This window comes from Dermacentor albipictus, chromosome 1 (assembly GCF_038994185.2).
Source record: "Dermacentor albipictus isolate Rhodes 1998 colony chromosome 1, USDA_Dalb.pri_finalv2, whole genome shotgun sequence".
Taxonomy (NCBI): Eukaryota; Metazoa; Arthropoda; class Arachnida; order Ixodida; family Ixodidae; genus Dermacentor; species Dermacentor albipictus.
Genome location: NC_091821.1, coordinates 91,329,080 through 91,353,494, shown reverse-complemented (window position 1 = coordinate 91,353,494; position 24,415 = coordinate 91,329,080). Strand labels below are relative to the sequence as shown.

General features: G+C 45.3%; 1 protein-coding gene across 6 annotated transcripts in view; it reads right to left on the bottom strand.

The window, feature by feature from the left end:
- Positions 1 to 24,415, bottom strand: part of LOC135920800 (proline-rich antigen-like) — a 224,553-nt gene that overhangs the window by 69,839 nt on the left and 130,299 nt on the right. For 3 of the 6 annotated variants that reach the window (XR_011507942.1, XR_011507937.1, XR_011507950.1), the window contains exon 3: positions 10,809 to 10,925. Coding sequence is in view for 3 of the 6 variants with exons in the window: in XM_070523442.1 (XP_070379543.1) it covers positions 13,917 to 14,005; positions 16,724 to 16,803 (169 nt within the window). In the remaining 3 variants the exon portion in view is untranslated. Of the gene's footprint in view, positions 1 to 10,808; positions 10,926 to 13,730; positions 14,006 to 16,723; positions 16,804 to 24,415 lie in introns of those variants that run through there. The other 3 variants (XM_070523442.1, XM_070523449.1, XM_065455064.1) reach the window with 3 other exon arrangements.

The following is a 24,415-nucleotide window of genomic DNA, read 5'->3' as shown; positions in this document are numbered from 1 at the left end:
AACAAACGACAGCTGGAACAAGTTTTTTTTTCAGCTTCCGCGTAACAGAATTATGTTTTCTCGCACAATCCGATGCTATCATGTCTGCAGGTTGTGCGTAAATTGTACTTTACAAATTTTTTCACGCATTTTACTTTGAAAAATTGAATTAGTATAATAATGCACTTGCACCAGGCAGAGGACCTACTAGAATGAAGGTGTGTGTGGCACTTCACGCACACTTTACGCGCGCGTCACGAAAGTGTGAACACTGTATATCTGGCTCCAAAGCGTTAACACACCGCTCTCCTTCCCCCAGTATTCGACCAGGAGAGAGTTTCTGCTGACGTCCCTGCGTGGTTCACGTCAGGGACGTCCCCCTCTCTGCCATGGCACCTACAGTGTCATGGACTCCCTCGAAGGCCCAAGTCTTCGACGTTGTTTTCCCTATGGGGAATGGTCCCTAGAAAGTCGTCGATTCGACGGCCTCAATAGTTGGCCTCTCTAGGTTTACTGCGTTCAACACAAGGGAGGTCTCAACTTCCAAGTTACCATCAAAAGCACGGCTTCCATGACTCTAATCGTCGATGCTGGCTGCCAGGCCATGGGTGGCGAGCGTTGTCCTGTTGTTCCTGTTGGTCCGCAAGTTACTACCGTAACCAGCCTCTTGCCGTCCTTCGTTCCGAACGAAGTCCTCGTCCAGGCACTATCACCATACGGCAAGATTCTGTCTGTCACACTGGTCTTATGAGCGGACAACGTGACGTACACCAGGGCACCCGTTTCGCTCGGATGTAGAGGAGCACCCCAACCCCTGTCCCCAATTGCCTGCGAGTCTCCTGTCACCGAGTGACGTTTGACTACCGCGGTTTGTCGTCGGTCCGGCTCCAGCGCTGCACCGTGCACAGTGCACCGTAGCGTCCTGTGGCCGTTGCGGCATCCACGTGCACGAAAGCGAAGGATGTGACCATCCTTGTTGGCGCTTCTGGAATGGTAAACCTATGGTCGTGTACCCTGTGCCGCTCTCATACTCAGACGCTGCTGCTGGAGCCTCTTCCCCCTTACCGCGGGCGTCAGCTGCGGTCGCGACTGCGCATGACGCCGTAGCCAAAGAAATCGCCTTGACACCGTATCAAAGAGCATCGGCAAATGACAAAGAAGGAGCAAGCAGCTCGTGCAATCACAACACGCCATGTTCGTTGGACTTCAAAGCAGCAAAAGACACGCATGCTGTGACGAATAGCGCCTCCACTTCGGCTGCTACCATCAATCCTCCTGATGGCATCGAGATTTCAAATATCGCTAAAACACCTGACCCTGGGATTTCTACGCTTGATATACCTACGAGATCTGCCGTGACTTCACCCGCCTCAAATAATTTGCTTACAACGCCGCATCTCATTCGTGGCTCTTATGCAAGAGCCATTGCGCCGTTGCGTCTGAATGAGCCCCCGGCTGCCGAAGTTGTCGGCGGCGATGACATCGATCTCGCAGCCCAACAGCTACCAACATCATCATCATCAGAAAACAGTTTCAGCCTCGGAATTGACAGCATAGCGTTGTACTCTTGCCAAGCCTGGATGGTCTCGACGTACAAATGGCAGTCCCACGAGAAGTAAATTTAAGTGTGCCCATACGTCTCCCTCTGGCTCGGATGGTGGCCCGAATCACTGCGCCGAGTTACAGCGACTGACCGTTTCCGTGCCCGACCATCAGCTGATGAGGTGAAAACGGTATTATCTTCCATGAAGCGTGACTCAGCCCCAGGGCCGGACGGGTTGCCAGTTGAGTTTTCTATTTTTTTCCAGATACTGCAAGCCCAATGTGGGCCGTAGCAGGAGGGACCAAATGGACGCAAAGCTACATAATAGTACACAGAACATAATAAATATTTACATACAGTTGATAAAAACGATAAGACATTATTGCATAATTGCCATTAGTAATACAACCAGGTATAGCAGAAATATGCACACATATATATCTACATACATACACGGATACACACATATGTATAGCTAAGTACATAAAAATATAATATAGTGTAATATCAATTCTGAAAGCTTTCAATGACTTTTATGCAGCGCAGCGATGATAGAGGTAGCGAATTCCACTCGTTAGTTGTGCGTGGGAAAAACAAGAACTTGAAAAGGCTAGTTCTGGTGCTATATTGTTTCAGTGATTCTTACGACCGGTGCCTTGTAGTTCGTGATGTCAGTGGTGTTACGTAAGGTTCAGGATTGAGCAATAATTTGCGATGCTTCAATGGGAAAAAAATGTTAATCGGCCAATTTCTCGCCGTAATTGCAATATTCTTATTCCGTGAGGATTCATTAGTTGAGCCGCAGAGTCAGTCTTACGGTATTTAGAAACATAAATCTAACTTATTTTCGTTGGATCATCTCCAGTGCTTCAATGTACCGTTTAGTATGGGAGTCTCAGACAATGGATGTGCATGCAAGCTTGGGCCTCATAAAGGATGAGTAGGCTAATAATTTTATATCAGCTGGTGTGTGTTTTAACTTTTCTCTCGAAAAGCATAGTTTACGAAATGCGGACATGCAGATGTTCGAAACATTAGAGTTCCAACTGAACGTATTAGTTATCGTAATGGAGGTATCTGTTAGGTGACCTCTGTTAACCGCTGCGTCGGAAGGCTATAGGGAAAAATGAAATGTTTTTTAACTTTGTTGTTGTTGTTGTTGTTGTTGTTGTTGTTGTTGTTGTTGTTGTTGTTGTTGTTGTTGTTGTTGTTGTTGTTGTTGTTGTTGTTGTTGTTGTTGTTGTTGTTGTTGTTTAATTGCGCATAAGCAACTAAGGCCATCATGCGCCAACCACAAGCTATAATGTCTCTAAAATGTTGGGTACCCTCAAAGAATCCTTTTCTGGTAGAGGGCCCCAAAAATCCCAACAAATTAAATAAAGACGTCAGCCTGCTTCTCAGATATGAGAAGGTGGATCAGGTGTGTCACAGAGTGTAAAGGAGAACAAGGCCTTTAGACTTTTTCAAGAAAACCGGCTTCTTTTAAAAAGCTAAAGCATGAATTGTCTCAACAAGTGCATCTTCACTTAAAATCAATGACGGATGAAAAGGAATATGTTTGCTATAGAATGGCGTAAAATGTTTTTCTCATTGCCCCAAGTTTTTTTGCATGAGAGTAAGATGTGAGTTACTGTAAGTTCATCTCCGCATTTGTCACAAACAGGGTTGTCTTTTTTTGTCAGCATGAAATTGTGGGTAAAGTGTGTGTGTCCAGTGCGAAGGCGACATAAGTCAACTTCGATGAACCGTTCTTGGTGGGAACATCACTTCCACCCTTCTATGATGCGTTTTACAAAGCGTAGCTTTGTTCGTTTGATTGTTCCATGCGGACTGCCATTTTTCTTTCAGTTTATGGCACACTAATTTCATGCAGTCTCTGTAAGGAGTTTTTACGTTTTTGATTTCCTTATATCGAGCTTTCGCTGCACACTCGTCTGCTTTCCCATTTCCACAGATTCCGACGTAGCTCGGCATCCAGCAAAATTTCATGCTTTCCCCCGCCTCGAGGCTCTTGTTAAGTTGTGTAGGATGTCCCCGATTATTAGCATAACTGCATTCCTAGGCTGAATATGATGCTGTTTTCAATGTTTTCATTTATTATTCTTTCCACAGCCACGGAAATTGCATAACTATCTGCAGTAGATATGGATGCACACTGGGGCAACCGTACTATTTTTTCCCAGCTATTCTGTATCACAGCACTTCCCACGTAGTGCGAAGCTTTGGAACCATCGATATAAAGCGCTCTGTATTCCCCATCTTTTTCCTTTAATGCTAAATATTCTTGCAATATCTGTTCCTGGTTTTTTTGTTTTTAGTCATATTCACAAAAACCTTTTTTTTCGATATTATGTGCCATTTCCCCCACTTGTCTCCACGTATGTATATTGAGAAGGCTAGTATTCAGCAAAACCTGATCATCGGAACTTTTAATTTCATTAAACAGTTACCAGTCAACTGCAAAAAGGCTAATGAATAACTATCTGATCTGATTTATTAATTACATCCACAATATCATTAATGTATATCAGAAGCAATAGAAGGCCTAGTACGCTTCCTTGTGGGACTTCAGAATTAACAGGCAAATGTCGTCAACAGTGATCGTCAATACTAACAAACTGTGCCATCTAAGTTTCTGGAAAGATACTGGTGCCACTGTCATGGCACCATGTTTTGGCACGTAAAACCCCAAATATTATTATTATGTCTGTTACAAGCCGCTGCTTTGAGAACTTTGAATTCCCGGATAGGTTTTGCGACGGTCGCATTGTACTGATACCTAAGCACGATCCATCATCAGTTCGTCCATATAAATGGAGGACAATTACGCTTTTCAACGTTGACTACACAACCTTCATACCTGTTGCAACTCAGCGCTTGGGAAGCTTGATGCCTTCCTGAATGCGGCAACATGAGTCATGCTGAGTCCAGAGAGATACATAATCTCTAGTTTGTTACTTGCGACATAATGACGTACGTGTTGGCCAGGTCAGTACGCGCTCTCTTGGTTTCACTAGATCAAGAAAAGGCATTCGATCGCCTTGAACATAGCTACATATTTAGTGCACTGACCTCATTTGATGTTTCGTCAAATTTTGTTGAACTTATTAGGAATGTCTATTTGAATATCCGAAGCACACTGTTTCTTGATGGTCGTGAAAGTGCACCATATCCCGTTACTCGTCGAGTTCGTCAAGGGTGCCCTCTATCCCCAGTGCTCTTTGTACTAAGTCTGGAGCCATTTCTGCGCTCGGTGCTGAAATACCCTTACGTGCGCGGTTTTCTACTGCCTGCTGGCGGTGTTGGGAAGGTGACAGCCTTCGCCGATGACATAACACTGTATCTCGGCATCGAAGCATCATTTTTCCCCGTTTTCAGTTTCCAGCCCGTTCATGGCACTGGCCGACCGCCTTCGCTGATGATATTTCGAGCATCAGCTATGGCTGGAATTTACTCTCGCGCGGAATTCTATAGTGCAAGAGGATTTTGGGAATACCGGCACTCATCTCACTTTTGAACGCGGTTTAGTTGGTATTTTCTTCATCTCATGACTTTATCACATCATTTATTTATTTATTTATTTATTTATTTATTTATTTATTTATTTACATTAGTATAATTTGAGCAGTCGTTGGCACCGTTTGTTGGCTACAGCTACTTATTTTCCTTCTGTTATATAAGATAAAAAAACGATTCCAGTGTTGTCAGGAAAAAGGAGGCAAGAGCCTTTCCTAGCGTATCCTGTTTACTCTGACTTCCTCTTTCTCTCCTGCGATGCGCATGGAAGTGTCCAGCAAAAAGTGTCAGTTGAATATAGCCTGCGTGAATAGCGTCTGTGTTAAACATGCTCTTCTTTTTTTACAACTGACATCCCCGGACCACATCACACCCTCTTTGTGGCATACCTGGGCCGCTATTTTGTAGCGATGCCTTATGCATTATTCTATGCTATTCTTATCATCCACCACACACGGCCGCCAGATCCCGTTGATAATGTGGGCAGACCGTCGCTCTGACCACTGGCCAAGCGCGAAAAGTCTGAAAAAGAATAGAATCGGAAAAGGCATCGCTGCAAAATACCGGCCCTGCTTAAGAGCCAATGATTTCTAAGCAAACTTGGGGAATCCTCCCTGCAGAGGTGGTGGCACTTAAACGGTCTCGTGTTCAAATCGCTAAAGAAAGAAGTTGTTTGCATAGATTCGGCAGCAGTTCCTTTTTCAAGCTTAAAACAAGTATATCAATTACTCGCGTAATACAAACTTTTGCTCTAAAACGTTTGCTCGAACCTCTTGCGATATTTTGAAAACTTTCACGTTCGAAATTACAATCCTTCTGCGACGACTGCGTTCGACATTTTCACTCATCACTTAAAAACACTTTTCTGTCTTTACTCCTTACGTATTATAATACGGCAAAGCAAAGCGGTATGACTGAGGCACAAAAGAAAGCCTTTCCTTTTTTCTTTAGCTGGTTTTGGCCCCGTACCGGAACCTCCAAGATTTCTAACGATACAAAATTCGAAATCTCTGCTATCACGCAAACAGGGACGTGATCCCTACGACCGGGAAATCAAGCAACCTAATTGCTGACACAGCGAAGGAGTATGCGACAGATCAGCAGGGCTCGCATTCGTAAAAATTTCTTACACGTCATATTTGTTCGGGACTGCAAATCCCAGCCAATCTAGATGCTGGACATATTATTAGCGAAAGCGGCCGGCCAATGGCAACGTGAGTTTGACCCGAAACGCTTCGTGAATTTGACCCGATATGAGTGCAGGGAATGGAAGGGGGGAAACTCACGAGTGCCTTTTCGCAAGGCCAGATTTTTCGTAGACGTAGCCGCGGAGCTCATTTTTGGTGCGAACTTGTTCAGACTGCTGTTATGGGGTGTTTGTGCGCGAACGCGACGAAGGCGCGCACAGCAGCGCCTTTCAACACGAAGATGTTTTCGAGAAACCCTACGACAGCTGTTGGTTAGCCATATCCATCTATATATCCATGCACTTTCTCTAGCCGACGTGGCTGTGCGAGGAAAACCATACGATTGATGAATACCATGGTTTAGTTATCAGAAGCGGCGTTCTCAAAATCCCTAAACATTCGATGTATTCTGGGCGTTCTAATTCCGTGGCATTTTCATTCTTCGCAATTTCTTTTTTGTCTGGTGCTAACCATTTGACAAATTTCACGGGCGTTCACAGCGAAACTTCACAAGCGTATCGGCAAAAAAATTCAACTTTCGGCCAAAACCGTCAGCCATAACTTTAACGGCTATTCGCATAGACTCGATATCCTGCCCTGCAAGTCCTGTTCATGTCTTGTGCGAATAGATACTCGCTACAGACGATGTTTCAGTGCGGGTTTCCAGTTCGCGGCCGCTGTTGCCGTTAGTTATTCATGCCCAAAATTTCTGCCCTTGACCTGCGTGCACCTATATGTACCGAAGTGAACGAAACGAAGTTTGGAAGTAACCTCGTGTCCCGCAACTGCTTTGCAAATCGCAGAACGAGGTACATAATTGAGTCTGTGAGCAAACTTTCGCGGCGAGTAATTTTTTTTCGCCCCGTAGGTAGAGGGACGAGATATCGGGAGTGAGTCAAAATTGCGCTGCGTTGAAAAATTTTCGCTCCTACGTAAGCGGAGCGCATAACGGACATGGGCCGTTAATTACAAGTCATGTCGCCACTAATGAGGCTGCCATAAGCGTGCACGGCGATCGGGCCGTCCAGATGGCGAATCCCGTCTGACGCATCGATCGGGCTTGCTAACAAGCTTGGCGACGAGCAGGAGGCAGCCAGTGGGCACTCTTCGGCCAGGGCTGCCCACCGCGAATAGCCGCGACCTTGTCGGTCAAGCGCGCTACCCGGAGAGGCTTGCAATGACGGACCGTGTACGTGTGCTACGACACGCGTGTAAACAGCTCACTGCGCTCGCTCAGCGGTCACGCCGCTGCGCTGCTTCGTACTAGGTCGGGCATTTGGTCATCTGCTGTAGTGGGTGGCCACTTTGCAATGGGACCGGAATCCCAAAGGGTCGAATTAATGAGATTAAGCACACGTTAAAGGAAGTCACGCGGTTGAAATTAATTTACATCCATTCGTTACCTCTTCTGTCATATCTCAATATAGATCAATAATGTAATATTAACAATATTAATATTATAATATAATAATATATAATTTTATATTATAATATAATAATATATGATCAATAATATTACAACTTCCCTGTGTTTCCGAAATTAATTTGATGAGCCAAGAAAATTGGAATTCCCGCTGTCAGTGCTATCTTTTTTGTCTATAACCTTTATCTTGTTCACCTGGAGCCAAATTCAGAAATTCAGAAGGCTTCTCGTTCATAAAGGCCGCTTGCGATTGGCCGGCCGTATCCGCTAATAACATGTTGGTCATCACCGTTCGTTGACATATGTTCTCTCGAACAGTTCCTGCGTAAGTACCTTATTGTGAACATGAACCGTGAGCCTGTTTTTAAAAATAAGGGTCTTACGCTAGAGCTATTCGTAAGAGCAGATGCAAGCCAATCGTGCTAGCTGTCGGATGTATCATTAGCGAAAGCAGCCGGTGAATGGCAAATGACACTTACGAACGAAAAGTTTCGTAAATTCCGTCTGTGGGCCTCACACGCTGGAATTGTTCTTAAGAGCAAAATTCCAGCCAATCCTGATGCTAGACATAGCCTGAGTGAAAGGCTCCGGTTGAGCTCGATAATGGACGGTCACCACCACCCAGATACTCCGGTACTGACTCGGGTGGCCTCAGCAAAAACTGTTGCCCTATGGCTGTGACACGCAGGCCTATCAGGAGCACCAGCTACATAGCATCCTTATCGCGGAAGCTAGGGTCGTATTCGCAAGAAAAAAAATGTTGCGCTAGAATTGTTCGTAAAAGCAAATTCTAGACAATCCTTATGCTGGACATGTTATTAGAGAAGGGGGCCAACCATTGGCCAAAAGTACTTAAGAAAAAAAACTTTCTGAATTCCCCCCTGATTCTGCTGATTTCATCATTATATTAGCGGTTGCTACGTGTAGTGTTGTCGGGAGTCGACTGGGCGTTGGAGAAGACAGACACATTGGTGCTCGCGATTCTGCCATGTTTGCGCTAAGCTGGCACAAAAGGCTTACAGACATCTTCCGCACAAAGTGCATCTCGTCTTTGAAAATATGAAGAGGGAAGGAGGCGGGATTGGGAGAGGACCATTCAAGAAAATAATAAGCAAAATTGACTGAATTCTTCAAGGTGTCACCAATAAAAAAAGGAAGAACGTTGGCATTGGCGAAGCAGGGTATACTCTATTTCACTGCTGACATTTTGTCAACCAGTGCTATCACAAAAAATAGGTGCGATCAAATCACATTATTTAGCATACTTCGCCCTACAAGTGTGCCAACAATACACCCTTTACCCTTCTTCATTACGAAAGAACTCGTACGTGAGCTAATAGGAAGGAATCCTAGAAACTTAGTAGCCCGACAGAAATGCGACACGCAGAGAAGTGATCTGCGTGCCATGCGTTCGTGATCTACTTGCTGCGTTTTAACCGCGCTACTGAGTTACTTGTGCCTCTCTTTGCAAAGCGCAAATGAAAATGAAATGCTCCTTTCGAATACACGCAAGACAACACAAAATGCGAGGTAACTGATTCGACATAACACGGACGTTTACGATCATTTAGCTATATCTCTCACGTGTGTTCGATAAATTCCATGCTTAGTACGCAGCCTAACAGAGAGAAAACGCGCCCGCAATTTTTTTTTTTTCGGTGATGTAGTCTGTCGAAGACGTCGTGCTGCAAGCGTCATTCTCTGGCGACGTTTCACCAGACAGGCGGCGAGGCGATGAACGAAGTAACACGAGAATGGAAAGGAATTCTCAGTAACACACCTGGGCCACGCTTGGACTGAGAACCCCTGCAAACATATTAGAATGCTGGAATGCTGATTTATAAGCTAAATCAGCATCCCAGCATTCCATCGATGAGATATGCACTCCGCAACAGCATGGGCTTTAAAAAAAGGCAATAAAGTGGTGCGACGACTAACACTACTCGGACAGAGTTCAGGGACCCAAAGTAGGTTAAAACTTATCTTCCGAAGGCACCTGCAGCCACGGGAATTAAGCTCGTGGGGCGCAGTCGATCCTCTCTAGGAACAGTGACGATAGTCAAGATCAAGTCGGAATATTGAACATTCATAATAGCTATAGTTGGGGGCACAGTTGCTCATGCTGCGTGTTAGGAAACGTGGTGGATATTAAAAGCGTCTTGGCCACTGCAGCTTGAGCTTGATGTCATATACAGCGCTTGACATTCTAAAGACGGTAAGGGAAAACAGCCAAAAAGACATCTTGTCGAATGAGTTTGTAATGCAATAAAACTGCGACACGGGCGAGTTGGTAATGCTTCATCTTGAAATAAAACAGCGCGCAAAAAAACGAGGATGGATAGGAGAAGTGACACACAAGTCGCCGTTTTATTGCAGTTCATTTCTAGTGCAACGGCCAGGCGCTTGTGGTGTGTATCACTTTCCTGTTCATCCTCGTTTTTTGCGCGTTACTTAAGATGAAACAGCTTATAATGTTAAAAGTTTAGCTCCGACTCTACATGTCCCAATTTTCCTTCTCAAAAAACAAAACAAGCGAAACGAAACGCGACATTGACCGAACTTATAACTTCCTTTTCGCGCTCAAGAGAGCCTACTTGGTTCTAGAAATCGCGTTTATTTGATTGCTTCTTTTTTGTTTATTTTTATTGGCACTCTCCAGAAAAGTTATCGGACGACCTTTTTGTCGGTCGGTCGGTCGGTCGGGTTGAGTTCAATTAGGTTAGGTTAGGTTAGGTTAGCGTCATCATCAATTGCTCCGCCTTTCCATCGCTTTCGCTGTTCGTAAATCTGCTACGACATATCTATCAGTTCAGTGTCATTTAGATACGCGAGTAGAAGGCATGGGATCGGCTTACGAACTATCTTCGGCCCTTCGGGGAACATTATCGGTTGGGCACACACATTTGGAAATCCTCGTGTGTGCAGGCAGTCGATTAGAACCTGCCTTTCGATATTCAAGCGCCGGCATGACCAAATGAAGCGGTCTACATCGCCAATTTCCAGAAATTTCGCGCATAACAGAGAGCAAAGCCCGTGCTCGAGAGTAAGTCGATCCTGTCCTTATTATACAAATTATAACGGCTTCCGATCGCTTAAGTACCTTCAGTACTCGCGGCTCATGTGGTGGGGTCCAGGGCGACCGTAAGTGGCAGCGAATTACCTCTTTTGAGAGCCGGTGGTTGACCGGTGCTCTGACTGTTGGTGGCCTCGAGAGCGCTTCTTTTACAATAGTGCCCGCGCTTTGCTTCCCAGGGATGCCAGCTTCAGAAGGGATCCACTGGAAGACAACATTACATCCATTGCTACTAAAATTCTTGATTAAAGCCAGTGATTTTCGACAAACTTGGTTTAGCTTTGTTTGAAATGGTAGCCCTAGTGGCTAGTACTGCTTAAATAAAACACACAGGAGGCTTCTACGACCTTGCAGAACCACAGCCCAATTTCCAGCGGAGGCATTTCATTCGAGCAGTTGTATTACAAAGGATCAATTACCATTAATCTACACACTCTAATAAGTTGCCCGCAAATGGCTCTCGTCGTGAACTCCACTTGTGCAAATTTAAACTCCATGTATTATATCGTTCTATCATGACATCCCTCTCACGACCATTAGCGGGGGGCTATAATCGTGAAAGAGCTGTAGAATTCAAAATGATTTTCCCTTTTTTTTCAGCACAATCATTCATAATCAATGCGTATGCACACTGAATTTATTTATTTATTTATTTATTTATTTATTTATTTATTTATTTATTTATTTATTTATTTATTTATAATTTTAGAGGACTAACACTTTGCGGTTTCATGATGTCGAGTGAAAAACTGGCGAAGTGGACGTGTCCCGAAAGCTTTTGACCAATCACGGAGTCCTAATGCCAGAAATGAATCACAAAGCAAATTGACATAATTAAGGGGAAACAGCGCGAAAAAAGAAGACAATAAATATGGACAGGACAGGACAGGCGCTGCTTGTCCTGTCCCTCTTTTCTTACTCGTCTTTTTTTCCCGCTGTTTCCCCGTATTGAAGCCACACCAACAAGCTCAAATTCATGCCCTTTTAAAGTTGGCATAGCTTCGCGTGAGAGTGACCCTACACTCTCTAAACTTTCGAAGTGCATCATCCATAATGCGGTCCCCATTAACTTCAATTATAAAATTGCTGCCATCTTTGTTTCTCCCAGGGCAGCGGGGAAACTACGTAAGCGTTCCATATGTAGCGCTTTTAAACAAGCAGAAAACGAGGGTCCAACGGAAGCGTATGAATATATTTAAATGCACATCTGCTCACATTCGCTCTCAATTTGCAGTAGAATTCGAGTAAACGTGACATGGGCGGCGAACGAGAGGGTCAGGTTGCGAGTGCCGGCCGCTTTCTTTTCGTAGGAGCTGCGCAGGGGGCGACGGCGGTGCGCCATGCAGCATGTTGCTACGCTGTAAAAATTTTTTCCTTAAGAAAAACAGAAATTTTCTGGCAGGTGCCTCGCCACAAAATTTCTGTAACGATCTGCTTTCTATTTTTCCTTTTCCTGCTCTTTAACAAGTTCTTTCTGTTTTACAATAAGATCAATTTTGTGTTTAAAGACATTCATCCGTGTTGCATTCCAACAAAAGTTTTGTTTTCTGTTAAAAAGGTTCTGTTATTTTAAAAATATTTGCTGTTTGATTTTACAGCAAATGTATGCTAAAACAATTTATCCGTTCTGAGGCTACGAAAAGGTTCTGTTTTCTGTTTATATTTTTCTGCTACTTCGTTTTTTTTCTGTTTCGCTGTAAAGAGACAATTTTCTATCGTGATGAATAATGGACGAACCAGGACCGCCACTGACGCCAACGCTTTGAAAGGGCATTTCTCTTCGTTAGGGCAGTTGCCGCCCTCACGAAGGGAATTTTCTTTGTAGAAACGTTGGTTGCAGCGGGTATTCCTTGTTCGACCACTGTTTATCACTTCTAGCCTCAATTTTCATGTGAACTTCTCTCATGTGTGAGTTTTATATCGCGCGTCACATAATCATTATAAAATAACAAATATCATGTAAATGTGCAGCTTGTCTCAAAACGAAAATTAGGCTCTGTGCTCAAAGCTGAAAATGTTCAACTGCAGCGCAAAAAGTCCAAGGTCATACGTAGCGCTCGTGAGTGTCTCCGTTTTCAGTTTACTCAGTTTTCTTGTGCTGCTGTTAAATATGGTGAACACTTTTTTTCTCTCAGTGGCTGTAAGAAATAATTTGTAATTTGGGACATTGTAGAAGAAAATTAATTTTTGTTTTATTTTACATTAGAACATCACTGGACAGATAAATATGAACACAGCTATACTAATAGAACTGTTTATGCGCACTAGCTTCGGAAAACAAGCAGGAACGCTTTTCCTCCAGGAGTTATAATAGCGTAAATGTCAATTTCCCAGGATATAGATGAGCTTCCGCTTACTATGGATCGCATGAGCACGTAGAGAAGAAAGAACAGGAAGAAGTACAGGCCCTTTCAACGTAAGGCAAGCGAAGTAAATAAATACGCACATCTTTGTGTATAATAGGCACTGATGGAAAAGTTAAGAAGCTCCCCCGACCTCGTCAGTAAGTTTGTTATGAATTAGTCACAGCATGTATTCATGCACCCATTTGCGACACACAATAGCATCAAGATGGGCGTGCGTTGTGTATGAGATCATGGTAGATGCGCATTATATCACAGTGTCCAGATATTGTAAAGTGCACATTGAAGAGATGTGCAACCACGATTTTACTATGATGCATGCCGTAGTGGGGGACTTCGGATTAATTTTGATCACCAGGGGATCTTTAACGTGCCCCTATTTCACGGGACAGAGCCGCTTTTGCATTTCGCCCACCTCAAGATGCGGCTGCCGGGGCCGGGATTCGATCCCGCGACCTCGTGCTTAGCAGCGCAACACCGTAGCCGCTTAGCCTCCGTGGTGGGCGTTTTCTTTTTTTTTTTCTAAAAACCAAGGAACCACATATTTCATGGAGTCATGCGTGACAAAGAGCATGTGGCAGCACTAACACTGCGGTAAATGATGCCACGAAGAAGAGCCAGGCTATAGTTTGTTTCGTACAAAAATAGAAAAGTTTTATTTTCAAGCAAGAAAAACTGATGGTTAAATAAGCCACATGAACACAAAACAGAAACAGTGAACTTCTTAGTACAGTGCAAGAGAATTATCTTATATATCAAACCATATTGATGCAGACAAAAAAAAACTCAAAGTGGCCTCAACATTATCCTGGTCAAGACTTTGCTTTCAAACTCAATCGTGAAGACACCTGATTATGGAGACAACTTTTGGTTGAGCGCTGGACGTTGGTTCCTCTCTCACGGTGTCATGGTGCGACTGACCTGAAAACAACACTGGTGCTTTAATATACATATGGCAGTAGCATGATTGTGCAGAGCTCAGCGAAGCGCTTTACCACAAGGCTTTTTTTTTTTGAAGAGGGCTCAACAAAGCCTTGCAGTGTGTGCGTGTCTGAGTACCGTGTGGAAGGCCGCTTCCAAATAATGTTTATTCCAGCCAGACGACTATTTCCTTTCAGGTAACTGTAGAATATCAGCACGTGGTCAGTCAGTGCCACCGTATACACTTTGAAACAAACAGCCCTCACCATGGGACAATATGTACACGCCCTTCCCACCCCCCCACACAGAACACATGCACACAACACGTACGCAACACACACATGCACACGCACACAACACACAGACACACAACATACACACAGCATGTACGCAACACACACATGCACACGCACACAACACACAAACACGCAAGGACAACACACACTCAAAACGCACACACAACTCCATGTTGGGGGTCGCTGTTTGTTTCAAAAATGTAGGAGCCTATACACAACGTTGCACTGACAAGCTTCATTTCATTATTGCCAATATGCACTATAGCTAGAGGATGTGTGAAGTTCAGGTTAATTGAGGCGTCTGTGGTTTTCTTTTTTAAGTACAGTTAAGCATACAAAAGGCGACACATTCAGAATGACTATTGCTTCATTTTAAAGGAACAACCGTCAATGAAAACAAACAAAATTAAGATTGGTCTCCAGCGGTTCAACTACATGTGTAATTGCCACCCTCCACTCTCTTAGTCGTTTTGTTGGTTGTTTTTATGCGTGTTATTCATGACAATATTAACGTACCGCTTGCGCAACTATGGTTGAAACATTTTTGATACCATGCAGCCAGTTAGAACGTGACATAAAAAACCAATATGCAAATTCTCTCATAACTTCCTCTTTTATAACTCTTCTAACCTAATCTTACAATTCACTTGAAGGCACATGCTGAAATTGCGGAATTGATGCCGATCAGTGGAGAAATTACGCAACGACTTGACTGCTTCTTGGCCTCAATTTCGGAATTTGTACATATGCTTCAAATAGAATAGTTATGAATTTATTCAGTAAATCGTTTTAATTAGCAATCTGAACATCGCAATCTGTCGCTCAAGTAAAGTTACTTGTTCATGCAATTCATATCAATAGGCCGAATTGTGCTTTGTGCTGCATGCGTTTTTTTTTTCGAACTAAAAAAAAAGTCGCACTTTCGTCCGAAAGGCGAAGCATCGATTGCGACAGCAAATTAATAGACACCTATACGAAGTAAGGATACAAGTTTTATCGGCAGTATAAACTTGGCAACATTCGCTTACTAATTGAATTAACAAGCCCGGCGTCAACGCGCACAAGCAAACACAAACACATCACACTCGATGAGCGCGGACACTCGTTATCAAAACACTGGTGAGAGCTAGCGCAGCAGCGGCAGCGAGCGAAGTGACATCCGTGCGATTTATGAGTTCAACGCAAGAGCGGCGAGAACACAGCGCGCACAAAGGCATGTGCCGTCTGCAGATCAATTTCAATATACGGCGCACGGTCGCGCGCGCAAAGTACGCACTTGCTGGGGGAGAGAAAGAAACGCTACAGAAACTCTGAGAATTGTCTACTAATGCTTACGCATTCTTTGGCTCGGCTACTACTTCGCTTTTGCTTACTAATTTAGCCCCATCGCTATCCATCATTAATTGCGCATCTATTTTGCAGATATAAGGCATCACGGGATTCCACTTCCGGCCACCGCAGTGAACGCTCGTGTAAGCACGTGCTCCCTTCTGTCAAGTCTTCTGACAAGCCGGCTGAAGATTATCAGGTTGTCTTGCCGCATCTGCCCACAGGTGATACTGTTTTGAATACCATGGTTTTTTTTTTTGCATGGTTGCCTAAAGGCGAGGCCGTATTGTTGCGAGCACTTCAGCAACAATCTCAGCCATCTTTGGCTGCTTCCGAAGGTGGTTGCCTTCGAGGCATACCAAATGAGCCACCTGTGGGCAGTAACGTTCAAGGACGAAGGAAGACAGAAGATACTGGCTGCAGACGCCTTCAACGTCAAGACGGGCGCTGTATGGTTATAGACCCCTGCGACTGAGGCGTACTCCCCCCCCCCCCCCCCCCACCCGTCTCAAGCTCTACTGCCTACTGCCTACCGGACGACGAAGTGCGAACGGCTGTGGGGTGGCCTTCGGAACGATGACTGAAATTACCAGCTAAAAATGGAACGTGAAAAGGCTGCATCGATAAAGGGTTGACAATGCGCTCCGTAACGCTGAAACTGAAGATGGGCGTCACCATCGAGGATTTGCCCCATGAGTTGCGTGTAGCTGAACACGTCACACTCGTCCACGTCCCAAGCAGAGCACTGATCTGCCTCCGGTGCCGTGGCATCGGCCACATACGTCGCGAGTGCCGTGTTCCACGTTGAGGGCTCTGTCGTTACCGTCACGACAAGACCCAATGCGTGCGCTCTTGCGCCAGTGTAGCAGGCCCGAGCCCGGAAGAATTTGGTATCCGAGCACATAATGGAAGCAGCTGCTGCAGAAGAGGCTTCGCGAGATCATGGCGACGAAGGAAATGACGCACCAGTGCCTCTGCACGCCCCATGCGAAGACGCCAAAAAACCGAGTCACGAGGAAGACACAGGGCCTGTTGCTACCGTAGCGAGCCTAGACGTACTGAAAGAAGACGCAAGCAAGACCCAAGAACACACCAGCAGCACTTTTCCTGACAACGCGAAAGCCACAGAGGAAGTTTCCACCGATGTCGACATGGCACCGTCTGGCAGCGGATCTGTAAAGAGGATGCGAGAGGAAACTGGAGACACCTCTGGAAGGGGTGTTGGAGCAAACACCAGAGAACCTGCCACAAAAGCTACAACATTCAGAGGTAGTCTTTCAGACCAACGCCAAACGTTACACCAGACCGACGGACTAATTCAAAACCACCGGCTTATTAGTGGCACCGTTTTCTGTTCCTGTTTTCCCTTTTGCAACGCCCCTCACTGAGCGGGGTGTTCGCGCGGGTTAATACCCTGGAGCTACAGCGTATATAGAACCAACTTCCACCGTCGATGGACCTGTTTGACGTAAAAAATGTCAGTAAATTACTGGCACTATTTTCAACTTCAGGTGGTAGCCAACTTTATATATGTCCTGCGTATAGCAACCTTTAATACGAGAGGCATTCCTGCACGACGACAGCAATACCAACTAAGTCGCGTTTTCTTAGGAAATGGTATTGATTTGTTAGCAGTCCAAGAGACCAAAATCGAGAGTGAGGAACTTACTAGTCGAATGGTTCAAGTCTTTCGTAACAGATGTATACGTGAGTCACGCAGTTGGTAGGTCCAGTGGTTGGGCTATCTTTATTCGAAAAAGCTTATATACAGTGGTCATTGAATCTGTGTCTTCTTGTGAAAATACCCGCCGTGGTTTCTCAGTGGCCATGATGTTGGGTTTCTCAGTGGCCATGATGTTGGGTTTCCCAGTGGCCATGATGGTTGGCTGCTGACCATGAGGTGCTCAGCAGCCGAACACCATAGATTTGGTCTTTGATTGAGGAATAGGCCTTTCTACGAATGGTTTGTGCTGCTGCAAAAGCTGACTACCTTCTGTTCCCCTTGCCACCATTACTCAAGTTGTGGCCAAGTGCAAAATAATGTGATAATGTGTATTTCCGTTTTTGGTACAATGTTATTTTTGTTCAGTTATGTCCTTTCCATTTTGTTCAGTAGTAATGAACATGTCGCGCATTTCATAAATTTTTGTGCAGGTTTATAAATAAGCTCTTGTTTTTTTTTTCTTTTGTGTGTGTGTGTGGGGGGGGTTGGCTGTCAATCAAACAATCTTAACATTTTGTTCTATTTCTTAAGTATTTTGAGTGTTATTCTTCTGCCATTACCAGTGAATTTTCCCTTTCATTAAATCTCATGACTATGTCATACACGTCACCCAGTTTTGTGCAATATCGCAGTGAGTATATCAGAAGATCTCAGTGCGCATATCAGAAGCGCTTCTACACTCTGGTCTTTAGGGCATCATGTAAAAATCTTTTATATGTGTGTACATGAAAAGGTCTTCGCGTTTTCTCGAGTTTTATTTATTTATTTTTTGTTATTTCACTGTCTGTCAACTTTTGTGTTGTCAGTAGCCATGTACATATCATGCCTTTTTCTCTTTCGGTTATTTTCTGAGCGTGTATCATACCAAGTTATGCAAAAATATTTGTTTTCGGAAACGGAAGTCAATAAAACGGGGCCAAAACCCCCTGTGGTTGTTCAGTGGCTATGGTGTTGGGCTGCTGACCACGAGGTCGCGGGATTGAATCCCGGCCACCGCGGCCACATTTCGGTGGAGGCGAAATGCGAAAACACCCGTGTACTTAGCTTTAGGTGCACGTTAAAGAACCCCAGGTGGTAGAAATTTCCAGAGTCCTCCACTACAGCGTGCCTCATAATCAGAAAGTGGTTTTGTCACGTAAAACCCCATAATTTTAAAACGAGGCCAAAGATCTGTTGTGTTGGAAGTAGAATTTATGTACGTTCAGGCATATGCTGGCATACTCAAAGTATGGACAAGACTGCGTGCGTGCTAACGCATAAAGAACCCACGGCGCACCACTCGCCAGTTCACAAACAATGCCTGGGGTCGCGCACATGCCCGATTAAAAAAAAATACGTGTCGCGGACAGGCAAAAAGAAAGCAAAACTAAAAGTGCGCCGGGCATGGGGAATGGTGGAGAGGGACCGGAGCGGGGCGTTATAATAAAAATTAAAATAAAAAAAACCGCTAGAGAGAAGAGGCGCAGCGCGGCTGCTGTTCCTGATGCTATGACAGCGTAAACGACGTAAACAATCGTAAACAAGCATCGCCCTCCTGTTAGGGCCGTAACTGAAGGAGACCTTGGCGCTAGCGTCGAAAGAGCGTCTGCTTCAAGACGGCCAATGGCAGCTATGCGGAGATTCACCCCTGGGGTCACGGGATCGAATTCCGGCCGCGGCAGCCGCATTTCGATGGGAGCGAAATGCGAAAACACCCTTGTACTTAGATTTAGGTGCACGTTAAAGAAGCCCAGGTGGTCGTAATTTCCTGAGTCCCCCACTATGGCGTGTCTCATAATGTGGTTTTGGCATGTTAAACCCCATAATTTAATTTTTTTTTCTTGTGAAAATGACCGACTAGTTTTTTGCGATATTGTTTTTGCTGAAATTCCCTATCGTGTTTGCGTCTATGCACCGAATAGAATTTATGAGCCAGAAGGCTTTTCTAGTACCGTGCGACCTTGTCTAGAAAGCGAAAGGAGTATTTTATTGCTTGGTGACTTCCATTACGTATTTAGAACCGAAGACAGATCCAATAATAGAACTCATAGCGATAAAAGTGCAGTAGTATTACACGTAATGATTGATCAGAATGAATTCGAAGATATTGGCTTAGTGTTGACGCATGCAGACCAAGCAAAATACACCCACTTTCAAAACGTTTCGCGTGCCAGGTTGGACAGAATATATGTGCCTGTTGAGTTTGTACCTTTGTGTTCTCGAAACAATACGCAGCATGTGAGCTTTAGTGATTACTATTTAGTCATGGTTACCATAGGTACAAAGAAAGAAATGTCAAAACTGGGAATTGAGGAAAACTGGAAAAACTGGGAGTTGTGGAAATTCAACCGCAAATTACTAAAGAATGATAACTTGGTTGCAAAGATAAAAGAACATATAGATAGTATACGGCCGAATCAAACATGTCATTTTATGCTTGTGTGGGACCAGTTTAAATGCGACTTCAAAGTCACCGCATTGGAAAAAGCAAGCATTTTAAGGCAGGAAGAAAAACAGCAAGAAAATGAGCTAGATAGCGCGTTAGATTACGTGGTCAGCGCAGGGAATGTCAAGCCCGGGCTGTTCTCGAAAGAAAAAATTACCGACGATTACGTTACTTCCTAATGCGAAATTTGAGCGCAGCAAATAAGCTGTTTCACCTTTTCGATAGATTGAGGCAAAGAAATCGAGCAACACATGTATGCGCTATCACAGAATTTTTTTTTTATTTTTCACACGTATTCCTTTAACAAAGACTCCACTAACAGTTCTTGACAGTCATGAAGGAAGCTTTGTGGTCGGAGAAATAGACTGATATATGTTCGACTTGGTACACCAATGCTTGATTCTCAAAGACGAGATCTATACAAGTGCCTCGCGAGGTTGTCACAGCCGTGGGACGCGTTACGAGCGAGAGGAACGGGATGTTCTCCCGCATAAGTGTTAGGAAATTGCTGTTTGGCTTTATGTCAACATTAAAGTCCCCCACTACTAACATCGGTGTGGATCGATGGACGGTTAATGCGAGTTGCAGGAAGTGCACGACGTCTTTCGTGAGTGCGGTAGGGGCGAAGTAGGCAGCTACTACCAGCAAGCCGTTGGGCAACTTTGCGGCGCACAGTTCGCCAACTTCAAAGTTCGAGCCGGCGCTTTGACAACCGGAGACTCGCAGGAAGAGGTGGGAGGGGGGCGGCGTGTACACCCAGCGGCAAACGATGGGGGCAGACGCGCGTGCAGCAAGCGGACAACACGATAAAGGGAGGAGGGAAGAGATAGCAGCGACTGACTGATGCCGCTGACGCCGATAGTGAGTCAACCCCAGCTGCGGAGTTGGTTTCAGGGACAACGCCGCCGATGCCGACACAAACAATATGATACCCTCGCTTCCGCAGCGCTAAGAACCAGGGGGGGAGGGGGACCCTTTCCTCCTCTTTCTGCATGGCGGCGACGGTGTTCTATGCAGTCACGTTATCTTGACTCTCTAGCGGCGTCAGCGGCATCCAGCGGTATCAGTCGGTCGCTGCTAGCGCTGGGGGGATGAAAGGGGGGCGGAGCTGGTTACGAGGCCGACGACGACGCGAAACCCAGGAACGGACGCCAAAGAGCTGCGCTGATGATGATGTTTGATGTTTAATGGCACAAGGGCCAGGTGTGGCCAAAGAGCGCCATGCTAATGTTGATGAGTTCACAGTGGACAGATGGGTTCTATGATCTTAATGTGTCGTGGCTGTAAAAGGGCCTAAAAGAGTTGATGCAAATTTCATGAAATATACGAGTAATAAAATTATGGGAATGACTATTGACGTGTACTATGAACATTACAAGGCATTGAGAAAGAATGATGCAATATATAAGATACGTGAGATGCTAAAAATGTCTGGAGCACTTCTGCCTCACCAGAGCCCTTGAAAGCCAAGGACCTAGAGGCATGTGCTATACAAAGAACACTATCGTAGATGTATCCTCTGGAAAGAGGATGCACTACAAAATATTTGGGCTTGTCACGTGTAGCACAACATCTTTCAAGTGCGCGACGACTTCTTTGGTCTTAAAAAGCGGTTCTACACCAAGAAACATGGCCGGATGCAGAGGGACGTGATTGATTGATTGATTGAGTAACGTTTATTTTACAGTCCTGCAGAACGCGTATTAGCACGTCGCGGGCCGCTCCCACGTCGGGACCGACAGGCCTAGCCTGCCAGCCGCATCGTGGGCCTCCTGCTTTTTGTTCTCTCCATCGCACAAAAAGCGGTGAACTAGCGCCTACAGGCTAACGCAGGCCAACGGCAGCAGCCCAGCGTCTCGTCGAGACCGGCGCCGTTGCGTTTAGTGTTAGGGTTAGCACTCAGTCCAGGCATGGTCGGCACAAGATCGGCGATAAATGTTCAGAAACTCCACCCACCTCCAAAAAACTGGTATCCACGTGTTCGGTAGAACTTCACTGAAATAATGCACGCAAAGTTAACGGGCCACCACTTCATAAACCTCCAAGAGATCGAGAAAAAGCAGGAGCCGATCGGAGCGCGTCCGACCTACTCTGCGTCATCTTTCTCCAAATTCAGAGGGACGTGATGGCTGCATGCAACAGGAAAATGTTTCTTCCTGTCTCTTTCGGCTTCCCGGCACTCCAGGAAGACGTGGAGGACAGAAAGCCTGTCGCCGCATCTACCACAGGTTGGAGGCTCGTTACCAGTCAGGAGAAAGTTATGATGATGATGATGATGTGTAGTGTTTTGTGGCGCAAGGGCCAGGCTTGGCCAAAGAGCGCCATGACAAGTGGTGATGTTGACGATGTATTGTGGAAGATGTGGCTTGGCTGTAAAGTGGCCTAAAAATAGTCGCTGTAGAGTGCGTAAAATCTACTTGCTATAAAATTATGGCGATGACATGACGAATACTATGAACATTAAAATCCATCGTAAAAGAATGTGTGCAGAATAGAAAATATATGAGATGGTTAAAATGCCTGGAGCACTGTTGCCTCGCCAGAGCCCTTGAAATACAAGGGCCTAGAGGCACGTGCTACACGAAAGAACAATCACAGCGCCATCCTCTGAAGAGAGGAGACGCTACGAACATGTGGGGCTAACAACATGCAACACAACATCTTTCAGATAACTTAGGACTGCATTCGTGTCGAAGAGGGGTTCTGGGCCGAGTAACATTACAGGATGAAGGGGAATATGCTGCCGGTATGCTAACGGAAAATGTTTTTTTCTGTCAGATTCGGCTTTCCGACACTCCAGGAGGACATGGAGGACGGTCAGCCTCTCTCCGCATCTCCCACAGGTTGGGGGCTCATTTCCAGTGAGTAAAAAATTGTGGGTGCCAAATGTGTGTCCTATTCTTAGACGACAGAATAGGACATCTGTTCGGCGTGATTTTGTAGCAGAGGGCCAGAGTCCTAACTGTGGCTTAATTAGGTGGAGCTTATTATCTGTTTCCGCGTCCCACATGCGTTGCCAGTGGCCGCGCATCCTCCTTCGCAAGAAAGGCCTGAGATCTGTCACAGGCACCTGAGCGGTAGGGTTAACGGCTTGCGATGCGATAGACGTGGCCATCTCGTCCGCCAGAACGTTGCCCTCGATGCTCCTATGGCCAGGCACCCAGCATATAATGATATGCTGGTTAGATACGTACGCTTTACACAAGACGGTGTAGAGTTCATTAAATACGGGGTTTTTATGTTTGCTGAGTGACATTAAGGCCTTCACGACGCTGAGAGAGTCTGTATAGATCGCTGCTTTCGGAAATTTCGATTTTCTTATGTGCTTTACAGCAGAGAGTAGTGCGTAGGCCTCGGCCGTAAAGATACTTGTTTCCGGATGCAGTACATCGGATTCCGAAAACGATGGGCCGACGGCTGCATAGGATACCCCGGCATTTGACTTCGAGGCGTCTGTGTAGAACTCTGCGCAGGAGTGCTTGTGCTGGAGTTCTAGGAAGTGCATTCGGATTTCGGCCTCAGGAGCGTGCTTTGTAACTTTTATAAAGGATATGTCACATTGTATCACCTGCCACTCCCAAGGAGGTAAGAGCTTGGTTAGGTGCATTAAGCGATGCTCGAGGAGCGGTACATGCATTTCATCGCTAAGCTGCTTCACACGCAGCGAGAAAGGCTGTCTTAAGGAGGGACGATTGCTGAAAAGTGTAGCGCACGTCATATCGGTAACGTTATGAAAGCATGGATGTTCAGGATTGGAGCGTACTTTAAGGAAATATGTAAAGCTAACATATGATCTCTGTAGGTGGAGAGACCATTCATTCGATTCGGCATATAAACTTTCAATCGGGCTTGTTCTGAAAGCGCCCATGGCTAAGCGGATACCTAGATGGTGAACAGGGTCAAGCATCTTTAGTGCGCTCGGGGCGGCAGAGTTATATACCACGGCACCATAATCTAATCGTGACCGGATGAGGCTCTTATAGAGATTCATTAGGCACTTCCTGTCACTACCCCACGTAGTCTGCGACAGAAGTTTCATTAGGTTCATTGTTTTCAGACACTTTTCTTTAAGATGTTTAATGTGTGGGACGAAAGTAAGTTTATTGTCGAGTATAACACCTAGAAATTTGTGCTCTTTGTTTACAGGTATCTGATGTCCACACATTTCCAAGCAAGGATCCGGAACCAGGCCTCTCTTCCTTGTAAACAGCACGCAAGAACTCTTTTGAGGATTGATTTTAAAACCATTTTTCTCTGCCGACCCTGACACCTTGTTCAATCCATGCTGTACCTGTCTCTCGCATACTGCGAGGTTACAGGATTTGAAGCCTATTTGAATGTCGTCCACATAGACGGAATACAAAATGGCCGGTGGTAAGGAAGCACGAAGCGTTGTCATCTTAACAATAAAAAGTGTGCAGCTGAGCACGCCTCCCTGGGGTACACCAGTTTCTTGTGTAAAAGGACGTGACAGCACATTGCCGACTTTCACCCGGAAGGTACGATCGGACAAGTAGCTTTTTATTACATTGAAGATATTACCATTAATGCCCAATTCCGATAAGTCTCGCAAGATGCTGTAGCGCCAGGTCGTATCGTACGCCTTCTCCATATCGAGGAATATGGATAAGAAGAAC